The sequence below is a fragment of the Hemitrygon akajei genome, chromosome 5 (genome assembly GCF_048418815.1).
Source record: "Hemitrygon akajei chromosome 5, sHemAka1.3, whole genome shotgun sequence".
Taxonomy (NCBI): domain Eukaryota; kingdom Metazoa; phylum Chordata; class Chondrichthyes; order Myliobatiformes; family Dasyatidae; genus Hemitrygon; species Hemitrygon akajei.
The window spans coordinates 185,089,805-185,104,193 of NC_133128.1; the positions used below are offsets into that span (position 1 = coordinate 185,089,805).

The 14,389-nt window shown below is 41.9% G+C and overlaps 1 protein-coding gene across 1 annotated transcript in view; it reads right to left on the reverse strand.

The window, feature by feature from the left end:
* The window catches only part of grb14 (growth factor receptor-bound protein 14), a 148,715-nt gene that overhangs the window by 24,136 nt on the left and 110,190 nt on the right, over positions 1 to 14,389 (reverse strand). Inside the window, exons 8-9 of the mRNA XM_073047430.1 lie at positions 8,963 to 9,073; positions 8,213 to 8,308 (exon numbers count right to left, since the gene is read on the reverse strand). Coding sequence (XP_072903531.1) covers positions 8,213 to 8,308; positions 8,963 to 9,073 — 207 coding nt within the window. The remainder of the gene's footprint in view (positions 1 to 8,212; positions 8,309 to 8,962; positions 9,074 to 14,389) is intronic.

Genomic DNA, 14,389 nt, shown 5'->3' on the forward strand with positions numbered 1-14,389 from the left:
TTTTTCTGTGACACCGAAGTCTCCTGTCTGTTCTCTTCACTATTGAGGCTCCCATCATTACCACTCGCCCCACTTCACTTCCGAGCCACAAAACCAGACATCAGACACTGCAGCTATCTGCAGGCAGCCACCTCTATTCCTCCACCATATCAGTACCCCAAAATATATTCTTGTTATTGCTCGATGTTAACAGTATTGCTAATTTTGGGACCTGTCGGCAGAGGCAGCCAATAGTTACTTCAAAATACCGAGTAGCAGGAAAGAGTTTTGGAATTATAGAGTAATAAAACACCACAAAGGCATGTGATTTCCTTTCACATATATTGCCCAACTATACGGTTCATAAATTCTGGAACAGGCAAGCAGGCAGCCAATGCATCTCCTACTTTACATCACCATAAAATAAAGGCAATTAAACAATGCAGAGCAAAATTATTTCATTGCAAGTTGGGTAGACTAGCTAAGGAAACTGGACTCTGGTTCGCCTTACATTAGCCTTGCCAAGGCTTCAAAACTAAGATATTGCCACATCCCTGTGGTCTGATACTGCATTGAGACAGTCATGGTTAGAATAAATCATTCTGACCCAAAGGATTTTGTTTCCCCACAGGGTAGAAATATATAATACCAGAGGGGATACATTGAAGGTGAGGGGGTGGGGGAGGAGAAAGTTCAACAGGAATGAGGGGGGCCAAGTTCATTTTGTTTTTTAAACTCCGTGGTGGATGCCCGAAATGTGCTGCCTGCTATAGTGGTAGAGGCAAATACATAGGAGTCTTTTTAAGAGAAATTTAGATAGGCACACGTGTTAGAAAGATGAAGGAATATGGACTGTGTAGGTAGGGAGGTTTTTGATTTAGTTTGGGGTATTGATTCACATTTTAAAGCTGGTTTAGCACAACATTGTGGGCTGAAGGCCCTGTTTCTCAGATGTACCTGTCAATTAGTCTACGATGTGGTAATGAAGATTGGAAGTAGGGGAAAGGAGGAAATAAAAATGAGATTAGGGTATACTTTGTAATTAAGGATCAATGTAATCAGTAGGCCAAGTGACCCATTTATCTTTTTATAATTCTATGACTACTGGGCATTGAATACAAGTTTGGTTACTTTTAAATGAAGTTGAGCAGAGCTTGAAATGTATTTCCAACTGCGGAGTTAAACTTTAGTATGAATCCAAACAGAAAGTAGATGAGCTTAGAGCATGGATCAGTACTTGAAGCTATGATGTTGTGGCCATTACAGAGACTTGGATGGCTCAGGGGCAGGAATGGCTACTTTGTGTGCCAGGCTTTAGATGTTTCAGAAAGGACAGGGAGGGAGGCAAAAGAGGTGGGGGTGTGGCACTGCTAATCAGAGATAGTGTCATGGCTGCAGAAAAGTAGGAAGCCATGGAGGGATTGTCTACGGAGTCCCTGTGAGTGGAAGTTAGGAAAAGGAAGGGGTCAATAACTCTACTGTGTTATTTTTAAAAAAATATAGACCACCCAATAGTAACAGGGACATCAAGGAGCAGAAAGGGAGACAGATTCTGGAACTGTCCAATAATAACAGGGTTGTCAAGGTGGGAGATTTTAATTTTCCCAATATTGATTGGCATCTCCCTAGAGCAGGAGGTTTAGATGGGGTGGAGTTTGTTAGGTGTTCAGGAAAGTTTCTTGACACGATATATTGACACAAGGGGAGAGGCTGTACTTGATCTGGCATTGGGAGATGAACCTCAGTGGGAGAGCATTAGGAACAGACAAGTTAGGAAAGCGTTTAATTGGAGTAAGGGGAAATAGGCTATCAAGCAGGAACTTGGAGGTATTAATTAGGAACAGATGTTCTCAGAGAAATGCAAGGCAGAAATGTGGCAAACTTTCATGGAATATTTGTGTGGCATTCTGCAGAGGTATGTTTTAATGAGACAGGAAAGGATGGAAGGGTATAGGAACCATGGTTTAGAAAGGCTGTTGTAAATCTAGTCAGGAAAAGAAAAGCCTACAAAAGGTTTAAAAAAACTAGGGAATGATAGAGATCTAGAAGTTAAGGCTTGCAGGAAGGAGTTTAGGAATGAAATTAGGAGAGCCAGAAGGGGCCATGAGAAGGCCTTGGCAGACAGGATTAAGGAAAACCCCAAGGCATTCTACAAGTACGTGAAGAGCAAGAGGATAAGACATGAGAGAATGGGACCAATCAAGTGTGACAGTGGAAAAATGTGTATGGAACCAAAGGACGTAGCACAGGTAGCGTACTAAATGAATACTTTGCTTCAGTATTCACTACAGGAAAGGACCTTGGCGATTGCAGGGATGATTTACATACAGCAGACTGAAAAGCCTGAGCATATAGGCATTAAGAAAGAGGATGTGCTGGAGCTTTTGGAAATCATCAAGTTGGATAAGTCACTGGGACCGGACAAGATGTACCCCAGGCTACTGTGGGAGGCGAGGGAGGAGATTGCTGAGCCTCAGGCAATGATCTCTGCATCATTAATAGGGACAGGAGAGGTTCTGGAGGATTGGAGGGTTGCAAATGTTTTTCCCCGTATTTAAGAAAGGGAGTAGAGATAGCCCAGGAAATTCTAGACCAGTGAGTCTTACTTCAGTGGTTGGTAAGTTGATAGAGAAGATGATGAGAGGCAGGGATCTTCAGAACATTTGGAGAGGCATAATATGATTGGGAATAGTCAGCATGGCTTTGTCAAAGGCAGGTTGTGCCTTACAAGGCAGATTCAATTTTGACTAATGTGACTAAACATGTTGATCAAGGTAGAGCAGTAGATGTAGTGTACATTTGACAAGGTACCTCATGCAAGGCTTATTGAGAAAGTAAGCAGGCATGGGATCCAAGTGGACGTTGCTTTGTAGATACATAATTGGCTTGCCCACAGAAGGCAAACAGTGGTTGTAGACAGGTCATATCCTGCATGGAGGTCAGTGACCAGTGGTGTGCCTCAGGGATCTGTTCTGGGACCCTTCCCTTCATGATTTTTACAAATGACCTGGATGAGCAAGTGGAGGGATGGGTTAGTAAATTTGCTGATGACAAATGTTGGAGGTGTTGTGAATAGTGTGGAGGGCTGTCAGAGGTTACAGCGGGACATTGATAGGATGCAATACTGGGCTGAGAAGTGGCAGATGGAGTTCAACCCAGATAAGTTTGAGGTGGTTCATTTTGGTAGGTCAAATATGATGGCAGAATATAGTATTGATGGCAAGATTCTTGGCAGTGTAGAGGATCAGAGGGATCTTGGGGTCTGAGTCCATAGGGCACTCAGAGCAGCTACGCAGGTTGACTGGTTAAGGCAGCATACGGTGCAATGGCCTTCATCAGTCATGGGATTGAGTTTAGGAGCCATGGGGTAATGCTGCAGCTATACAGGACCCTGGTCAGAACCCACTTGGGAGTACGGTGCTCAGTTCTGGTCACCTCACTACAGGAAGAATGTGGAAACCATAGAAAGGGTGCAGAGGAGATTTACAGGGATATTGCCTGGATTGGAGGGCGTATCTTATGCGAATAGGTTGGGTGAACTTGGCCTTTTCTCCTTGGAGCAATGGAGGATAAAAGAAGTCCTGATAGAGGTGTATAAGATGAGAGGCATTGATCGTGTGGATAGTCAGAAGCTTTTTTCCAGAGTCTAAATGGCCAACATGAGAGGGCACAGTTTTAAGGTGCTTGTAAGTAGATACAGACAGATATGTCAGTTATTTTTTTAAAAAAATTAAACAGAGTGGTAATTGCATGGAATAGGGTACCAGTGATGGTGATGGAGGTGGATACAATAGGGTCTTTTAAGAGACTCCTGGAATGGTACATAGAGCTTAGAAAAATAGAGAGCTATGGGTAACCTTAGGTAATTTCTAAAGTACGTACATGGTCAGCACAGCATTGAGGGCTGAAGCACCCGATTTGTGCTGTTGGTTTTCTGTGTTCCTGGAAGTGTATCATAGAAATAAAGAGACACTGAAAATACTCTGGGGTTAGGTGGCTGATTTTTTACCCCTACACTTGAATGACAAGGTCAGAATTAGTTTGGCTTGTATATAGATGTGCAGTTATAAATTGTCTAGGGTGCTTTGTATGGCAAGATGTCAAATGCACCGCGAATCACCAATCAGGGTACTAGTTCTGCTTATACTAATCCAAGTTGTTCTTGCATTTATGTCCTTGACAAAGTTTTCAAGCACAAATGAAACTGCACATTAATCTGCAGGTAGCACTTCATCTATCTGCCCCAATCAACATTTGGATGCATCCTGGATAGCAGCAACTCACTTGTGCTTAAATATTGCAAGTCAAAGCTCAGAGCATTTAATGCTGGAAGAGTTGATGAGCCAGATTAGCAAGTTATTTATCACACTGAACAAATTATCATTTTTTCAGATCTGCTGCAGCTTTAAAAAAACAAGTAATGAAGATTCCCAAAATTGCAGCCTAGATGGGTGATTTATTAAATGGCATGGCTTTCAACATTTCCTGAACCATTTTAACTGAAATCAGCATCTTTCATGTGTGTAGGTACCCGTATCTGCTTCAGCAAAGCCAGAACAATAAAGTTTATAATGCAAAGCAGTCCATTGTTACTCTCTTCTCTGAATCTTTCACTGCCCCAACTAAACAAAATAGATGGTGTTGACATTATTTACAACATTTCCTGCTCCGTCTTCTTCAGTTTTTAATATCTAACGTATGGAGTAATAGAAAAGTACAATACAGACAGACTCTTCAGCCCATCTCAACCATGCTGAAACCATTTGTACATCCTACTCCCATTGACCAGCACCTCCATACCCCTAATCCATTTACCTATCCAAACTTCGCATCAATGTGACATCAAGCTCACATGTACTACTTGCAGAGGCAGTTGGTTCCACACTCACAACCCTGAGTGACGTTTCCCCCTCATGTTCCCTTTAGATTTTTCACCCTTCACCCTGAACCCACCACCTCCAGTTGTAATCCCACCCAACCTCAGTGGAAGTAGTCTGTTTATCCCATTCTTTCCTTTCAATGTTGTACACTTCTATAAACTGCTTTCAATCTCCTACATTCCAAGGAATAAAGTCCTAAACTATTCAATCTTTCTTTACAACTCAGGTCCTCCAGACCTGACAACACTCTTGTAAACAAGGTTGAAAGAGAATTTACATCTTTCCTGTAGGCAGGTGACCAAAACTGCACTCAATACTCCAAATTAGGCCTCAATGCCATGTACAAATACAACATACCCCATCTCCTGTACTCATTACATTGATTTATGAAGGCTAATGTGCCAAAAATTCTCTTTAGGACCCCACCTACCTGTGATGCCATTTCCAACAAATTATGGACCTGTATTCCCAGATCCCTTTATTCTACCACTCTTCAGTGCGCTACTGTTCACCACCTCATGCAAGGAAAAACTCCTTTCTTCAAATTAAAGCGTTTCTAGCATTTGACTCAAACATATTTTGTTCAAAACCCCTACTTATCAGAACTGCAAGACACCATACTCGTGATGGCAGAGGCCTGAGGTGGGGAAGAAAGGAGAGTTAGAATATCAGTCAATGTTTGTTACTCAACATTCAACACCTTACACCATAGAAATAGTTTTATTCATTGCAACAATTTTGTTCAGTGCCCATCTGGATTACATCAATTACTGTAGGAACCATGCACCTATTTTCTGTGTCTGCATTGCATATTATGGGTAGTTTATGACATGGACTCCAGCATGATACAAGTGAAAAGTAGAATTACACTTTTGAGTTGGCCTCAGTTCAGTTTTAGTCTGGTTAGAGCAGAGGGTAGGCCGGGCACTGATATTTTTGTTGACCACTAATGTTCATATGTTTAACACTAATGCTCAAGCATATTTGAATATGCTTAAGACAGCTCATTCCATCATATCATTAGTTTTAAAAAAACTGTTTTCAAGGTTGTTTTCTTAAAGGATCGAACGCATTTCAACTTAACTTTGCTATTGTTGAGCATGTCAGAGTCAACCCCCAACCCTATTCTTATTCTGAGCAGCACTGGTTTGTTTTAAACTAATCATACAATTACCAAATACCAGAAATACCATCCAACTCGTGCTTGCCTGGGGAAGTTGACTTGATTGGGTCAATAGCCAGTTTTCCAGGGATAGGAGGAAGCAGAGTCAATGTTGGGGGTGGGTGGGAGGATCAGCGAGAGTATCTCATAGCGAGAAGGGTGGGGGATATGTTGCATCAAGATCACATGGAACTTGCAACAGGAAACATCCAATGGTCATGGAAGATTGAGGTTATATTGTATTTTAATTACTTGATATTTACTGCAAGAGCCAGCTGTGAAAGCCAAGTCATTGGGTACATTTGAAGCAGAGATTGGTAAGATTCCTGAGTCGTCGAGCACGAAGGGATACAGGGAGAAGGCAGGAAATTGGGGCTAAAAGGGAAGTAGATCAGCAATGAGATGGCCGAGCAGTCTCAGTGGGCAATATGGCCCAATTCTGCTCCTATCTTATGGACATCAATCCAGTTTCTAGACATTAAGCTCCTCTGAAATTTGAGAAAAGCAATCAACATGGTTGAATCACTCAATTACCAATGTTACATACTGATCAAACAAAGCAATTTTGATCAATTTTAAAACATAATTTTACACCTGATTCAGCATTAAGGATAAACTACATGAGGGAAACATTGGGATTTAAAAAAAAATCTCATTTCAGAAATTAGCAATCTTTTATTGAGAACTCATGATTTTTTTTGGAAATTGGGTACGAATCACAAGATTTCCTTAAAACAGTCAAGGTTATTCAAAGCCTTGCTGTCTAAATTTGTTTTGACTGCTCTTTGTTTATCTTACAAATTATCTTCAACTCAAATGATTTGATTCAGTAACAATATTTAATAATTTCTTGCAATATTCAAGAATATTATAATCTTCACAATATATTTTTTTTTAACCAGTTCACATGAATATTATGGATCCAGCAGCATTTTAGGGAGCAGTCTGTTTTCTCTGAACATCCTGGCAATGACTAAATATATGGATTAAATGGCCATCATTTATTGTGGATTGTTTTTGCATGTCATCCTGCTGTCATTGGAATCAGCCTCCCCTTCAAGGACTTGATGCTGCCTCAGTAAAGCAACCAACCTGAACCTTTCACACCCCTCCCCCAAAAATCAGACAGATGATCAAGCCTGGAAGCACATACTAGGCTGAAGGACAGCTTTTAATCATGCTGTTAGAAGACTACTGAACTTCCCTGGTATGGTTTGATGCATTTGACCTCAACCTACCTCATTATGGCTATGTACATTGACTGCCTGCATGTATACTACACTGTATTATTGCTTTTAGTTCCAATGTACTGATTTGATCAAATTATCTGTATGGATTTTTGTTTGAGCTAAGTGCAGAATAGGCCCTTCTGGCCCTTTGAGCCATGCCGCCAAGCAATTGCTTTATTTAACCCTTACCTAATCACAGGACAATTTACAATGACCAATTAACCTACCAACCAGTACATCTTTGGACTGTGGGAGGAAACCAGAGCACCCAGCATGGCCACTGGGAGAACTTACAGGCAGCAGCTAGAAATGAACCTTGGTCACCTATAAAGTGTTACGCTAAGCAAAATGTCACTGTGCCACCCTTCAATGGGAAACAAGATTTTCCCTGCACCTCAGCATATGTGACAATACATTTACCAATCTTTACAATAAGTACAATTACACCAATACAAAATTTTGCAGTTTAGGTCAAACTTTGTCAGGAGGCTTGGTACCCAACCACTTAAATCTTTAGTTTGAGAAAGCAAGGAATTTGCTGTTACTAACTTCGCTGGCTTTGGAACCATTTCTATTTATCGTGTTTAATAGAACAATGATCAAAGCCAACTTATTGTGTGGGACAACATAATAGCATAGTGGTCATCACAATGCTTTACAATACAGGAGATCCTGTGTTCAATTCCCACCATTACCCATATGTTCGCTCCGTGACCATGTGTGTTTCCTCCGGGTGCTCTGGTTTGCTTCTGAAGTCTAACGACAGGTAGGTTAATTGCTCATTGTAAATTGTCCCATGATTAGGCTAGGATTAAATTGGAGGCTGCAGGGTAGCTCAGCTCAAAGGGCCAGAAGGACCTACTCTGTGCTATCTCAAAAACAATAGATAATTCATTCGTCATTAGTAGAAAATATCCAAGAACAATTGCAAATGTAAAGTTGATCAGTTCTTCTAACTATACCTTAAAAAGTCGAATCGCTGTCACCCAGCGTGCCCTAGTTTGTTCATCATCTGCACAAAACAACTTCAGGTCTTTGGCATCTCCCAAGCTGTTATACTGGAACAGAAGATTGTTCAACATTAATGCACAACTTCCCACCTGCTGGATTTAAAATTAGATGAAATTTCTCAAATGAAAGCTTAGAAAACCTTTGGCCTCCCCATTCATTTTTAGATTAAACAGGGACATATTTTTAAAAATAATACCGTGCTCATTAAAAGCTGAGATTTTTAAATTGCCAATCCTGAAGCATAGTGCAATGCAACTGAGGAATTTATATTATGGGATAGCTATTCATATTTCCTCCAAGAGGACCACAACCTTGTCATGGATTGAAGGCTTGTGTGCCTCAATGACCCAGAGCACCAAGTTGGGTAGAGTCAGAGCTTTGTGCTTTGGTAGGGTTACCCATGCCAAACAGGTCAAAAGGTAGAGGCCAGACTAACCAGTCCATCTGTCCTTCAGGTTCAGTATTTCAGCTTGGAAGCCCCCCAACTGGCAAAATAAAATTGTTATGGAAACAGCTGAGGAATCCTAAATACGAGTGTGATGGTGGGAGTTTCCACCTGGGACTTGCGTGATTGACAATAGTGAAAACAGAGGAATGTACTGACATGAAGGACACCCTGAACACCACCAGAAATTGGGGACTTTCATTGTTGCCCTAAACGCCATTAGCGTAACAGGCTATTCATATTTGGCAATTCATACCTTGATACAGAATCCAAACTTCGTTGGAGCTCCGTAGGTCTTCTTCGCTGACAACACTGTGTACACGTTGCATTCACTAAACTCAGCATAAAACTGAAGATGTCTTGGTTCCTGTTACCACAGTAGGGAAAGATGAATGTACAAACTTCAAAATTAAACAAACCTTTTCACTTTTGCCCCCAAGGAAGAGAGGCATTAAACATTAATCAGGACAAGTAACTAAGAGTGCAAGTAGCCCAGTGTCATGGCCAAGTACAGCACAAAACAGGCCCTTTGTTCAAACTAGTCCATTCCAAACAGTTTAAACTGGCTAGTCCCATTAACCTGCACCCAGATCTTAGTCCTCCCATCCATGTACAGATCCAAACTTCTGAAACTTTGACAGTGCAAGTGGTGAATGTGATTTCTTTCAGTTTGTTCCATTCTCAGCCCTCTGACTGAAGTTTCCCTTCATGTTCCCTTTAAACTTTTCAGCTTTCACCCTTAACCTATGACCCCTGGTTGAAGACCCACCCAACCTCTGGAAAACACTTGCTTACATTTACCACATCTATACCCCTCAAATCTGTACACTTCCAAATCTCCCCTCAATCCTCTACATTGCAAGGAACAAATCTTAGCCTATTCAATCTTTCTTTACAACTCAGGACCTACATTCCCTGAACTCAGCACCTTACCATTCACTAAGACCTACCCTGGTTGGCCCTACTGCCTTTATCCAGCCCATTTTTTCCAGCTGATGCAGATCCCTCCGCAAGTCATGATAGCCTTCTGCACTGTCCACTATACCTCCAACCTTGGTGTCATCCACAAATTTGCTGATCCAGTTGACTGCATCATCCAGATAATTGACAAAGATGATAAAGAACCCAACACGATCCCTGCAGCACACCTCAACACCAGCTCCAGTCAGAGATGCAACCATCTACTACGTCTGGATTCTCTCAAAGCCAGTGTCTAATCCAATTTACCACCTCATCTTGAATACCAAGCAACTGGACTCCCCTTCGTGGACTTCAGCAGGACATTTGACAATATACATTGCCTTGCTTTCAACTTTCCTGGTAACTTTCTCAAAACAAAATTAAACATGACCTACCACATACAAGTCTATGCTGACCATCCCCAATCAGTCCAAATCTATCCAAATACTCATATCAGGTCTCTCAGAATACCTTCCAATAACTTTCTCATGACAGATGCCATGCTCAACAGCTTAGTTTCCTGGTTTACAGTTAGAGCCTTCCTTAAACAGTGGAGCAACATTGGCTGACCTCCAATCCCTTGGTACCTCACCTGTTGCCAAAGATGATTAAATCTCTGCTAGTGCCCTAGCAATTTCTGCACTTGGCTTTTGCAGGGTCGGAGGAAACATCTTTGCCAGGTCCTGGAAATTTGTTCACCCTAATTTGCCTCAAGACACCAAGCACTGCTTCTACTAATCTGTATAGGGTTCATGACCTCATTACTGCTTTGTCTCACCTCTAGACTGTCTCCAGCATAAAAACAGATGTAATAAAACATTTAAGGTCTCCATCTCCCCAGCCCCAAAATAAACAGGTTACTATTCCAATCTTCCAGAGGACCAATTTTGTCCCTTGCTGTCTTTTAGCTCTTCACATTTGTAGAATCCTTAGGATTCTGCTCCCCCTTGTCTGCTCAGGGAACCCAATGCCTTTTTAGCCCTCCTGATTTCTTTAAGTGTTTGTTTGCCTTTCTTATACTCACAAGTACCTCATTTTCTCCCTACTTGCCTATACTTGTTTACTTTTCTTAACCAGGGCCTCTTTCTTGAAAACCAAGGTTACCTACATTTATCTTTGCATTTTTCTCTGACAGGCACGTACAAGCTTTATGCTCTCAAAATTTCACTTTAAAACAGCCCACTTAGTACACCTTTGCCAGAAAACAGTGTCTCAATCTAACCGTGCCAAATCCTTTGACACCATCAAAAATGGCTTCTCTCCAATTTACACTCTCTACCCAGGGACCAGACTTGTCTTTTTGCACGTTTCCTTTGAAACCAATGACATTTAGAAAGTGCTCCCCTCCACAAACTTCTGTCACCTGCCCCATCTCAGTCCCCAACAGATCAAGAATCTCACTCTTGTTGGGACCTCTAGATATTAAGGAAACTTTCCTGAACACATTTAAGGAACTCCAGCCCACCTAGTCCTTTTATAGTATGGGAGCCCCAGTCAATGTAGAAATCCTACAGACTGTTGGGTGGTCTATAATGTAGCCGTACCCTTCTTGTACCAGTGTTGGCCATTAAACCTCACCAGTCAATAGTCTAAAATATCTACTCCACTGAATACACAACTGCATTTCTGTAATTTAATCTTATAATAAATTACCTAGACAGCTGTCCACTATAAAGACAGATCATGTACTGACTGAAATTTACATTTAAGTGAATACAAGAATACTATTTATAAACAGATTTCATCTCAAAATGCTCCCTTCATACCATTTGAAATTTACATGTCACTGATTATCGTATTGACGATAACCCAAACTTGACAGAGTTACTGCAGACTGGTTAAGTTTTACTGGCACATAACTCCTCTACTTCGACACCATTGTCCTCCGAATTAAAATATTCACATTCAAATTTCCGGGATTGGAAAATTGCAGAATAGGTTGATACTGTACTTCAGGTTCAAAGTAAAGCACAGAAAGTTAATGAAATTAAAATCCATGATCAATTAGAGTAACAGTTAACTCTGGTCATTTTAGACTGCAGTAGAAACTAAATTAGTTCCTCCTATGTGGATACCAATGAAATGTGCTACTCCCAGAGCTTGGACCTTTTTGGGATGGTTTCATCAATTGAGACTGAAGTGATTAAACAGTGATCAAGTCTACCAGAGAACAGATATGAACTACCTGGTTTGAGAACTGATAATTAACCAACGATAACCTTTCAACTAAGACTTAAAAATTCCCTGCATTTATTTTGCTGGAGCTCAAAAGTCTATGAAAGTGAAGAACGTTTTATTTTTGTGGGCATGTTGAAAAATTGACTGTTTAGAACAGGGATGCTGTTGTTCTGTCATGTATTGCACCGGTCCACAAACAGCCATACCCTTCTTCAAATCTCCTGCCTGCACAGCTTTGCCAGGAGAGAATGAAAGAGCTTCATTTCATTCCCACCTCCATCTTCACTGCACGCCCCCCCCCCCCCAGTTTCATTCTCTAGCTAAGCAATAATCGTCTTTAATTGCTTTAAAATGCACAGTACAACTGAACAGAGTGCTTTAGGTAGGAGAATTTTCAAGATTAGCCAAAGAAAAATCTCACCTCAGCACAATAAGTCAATCCTTTAGCTTGAGACTATGCTCAGTAATTCATGTTCCTTGTACAATCATGAAAGTCTGGCCAAATGTGTCCATCTGTTGTCTAATGATACACCTGTCATTAATTCTAAATTCTGCAATCATGCTTTTATAGCTATTGAAGATTGTAGGGAAGAACAATAAACAATGTCTTTAGAGATGAAAAATCTAGATAACTGGCAATTTGTGGACCTGTTAATGGCCTAGCAGTCAGGCTTTGCCTTACAGGAAAGATCCAGAACTAGTGAAATCTTAGTTTTTGTGACTTGACCAAGAATGGCCTATTCTGCCTGTACCCCAACATTTATTCATCTCAAATCAAAGATTTTATTGCACTAATTTTTGTTTTCCATCAAGTCAGTTATATTGTTTTTAAACCAAAATGTTAGTATTAGAATCAAAGGTAACAAAATTCAGGTCAGGTAGCATCCATGCCCAAAACATCCACTATTCATTCATTTCCATTGATGCTGCCTGACCTGCTGAGTTCCTCCAGAATTTTGTACGTGTTGCTTTGGATTTCCAGCATCTGCAGACTTTCTAGCTCAAAAAATGTTGCTGCTTCGGTGCACTTTTAACAAAGGGGCTTCCCTTCTTCCACCATCATCTCTACTCTCAAACACATCTCTCCCATTTCCTGCACATCTGCCCTCATCCCAACCGCCCACCACCCCACTTGGGATAGGGTTCCCCTTGTCCTCACCTACCACCCCACCAGCCTCCAGGTCCAACGTGTAATTCTCCATAACTTCCGCCACGTCCAACAGGATCCCACTACCAAGCACATCTTTCCCTCCCCCCGCCCTTGCTGCTTTCTGCAGGGATCGCTCCCTACACAACTCCCTTGTCCACTCATCCCCCCCATCCCTTCCCACCGATCTCCCTCCTGGCACTTATCCTTGTAAACAGAACAAGTGCTACACCTGCCCTTACACTTCCTCCCTCACCACCATTCAGGGCCCCAGACAGTCCTTCCAGGTGAGGCGACACTTCACCTGTGAGTCGGCTGGTGTGGTATACTGCGTCCGGTGCTCCTGGTGTGGCCTTTTATATATTGGTGAGACCCGATGCAGACTGGGAGACCGTTTGGCTGAACACCTACGCTCGGTCCGCCAGAAAAAGTAGGATCTCCCAGTGGCCACACATTTTTATTCCACGTCCCATTCCCATTCTGATACGTCTATCCATGGCCTTCTCTACAGTCAAGATGAAGCGACACTCAGGTTGGAGGAACAACACCTTATACATGGCATGAACAATGACTTCTCTAACTTCCGTTAATGCCCCTCCTCCCCTTCTTACCCTATCCCTGACATATTTGTTTGTTTTTTTCTCTCTGCCCATCACTCTGCCTGTTCTTCATCTCCCTCTGGTGCTCCCCTCCCCCTTCCTTTCTCCCTAGGCCTCCTGTCCCATGATCCTTTTCGTTCTCCAGCTCTGTATCACTTTTGCCAATCACCTTTCCAGCTCTTAGCTTCATCCCACCCCCTCCGGTCTTCTATCATTTCACATTTCCACCTCCCCCTCCTACTTTCAAATCTCTTACTATCTCTCCTTTCAGTTAGTCCTGACGAAGGGTCTCGGCCCGAAACGTCAACAGCGCTTCTCCCTTTGATGCTGCCTGGCCTGCTGTGTTCCACCAGCATTTTGTGTGTGTTGTTGTTTGAATTTCCAGCATCTGCAGATTTCCTCGTGTTCGCTACTTGAAATGAACAACTGTTTTTGGCACTGACAACCAAGGTGGTGTGGCGACCCAATTACTAGCACACTCGAACCGGCGGACAATTAGCCAGAGCCAGAGACAAAGGTAGATAGCCTCAAGGAGTTTCAGTTACTTGCCTCTCGAAGTATCGAGTGGGGGAGACAGGCTTTAAAGCAAGACTGTGTTTTTGAAATAAAGAGATTCTGTGGCTGCAGTTTATCGACTCCGTGTCGTAATTTCAGCGCTGCGCGTAGCAGCCCGCCACAGTGGAACTAATACAGGGTTTATTTAGAAAGTTTGCCAACACTGAAACTATAACAACTGCTGGAGGACAAATTTCAGAAATACTACTGGAAAAGATGCACAATCGTAACAAAGAGCAATTTC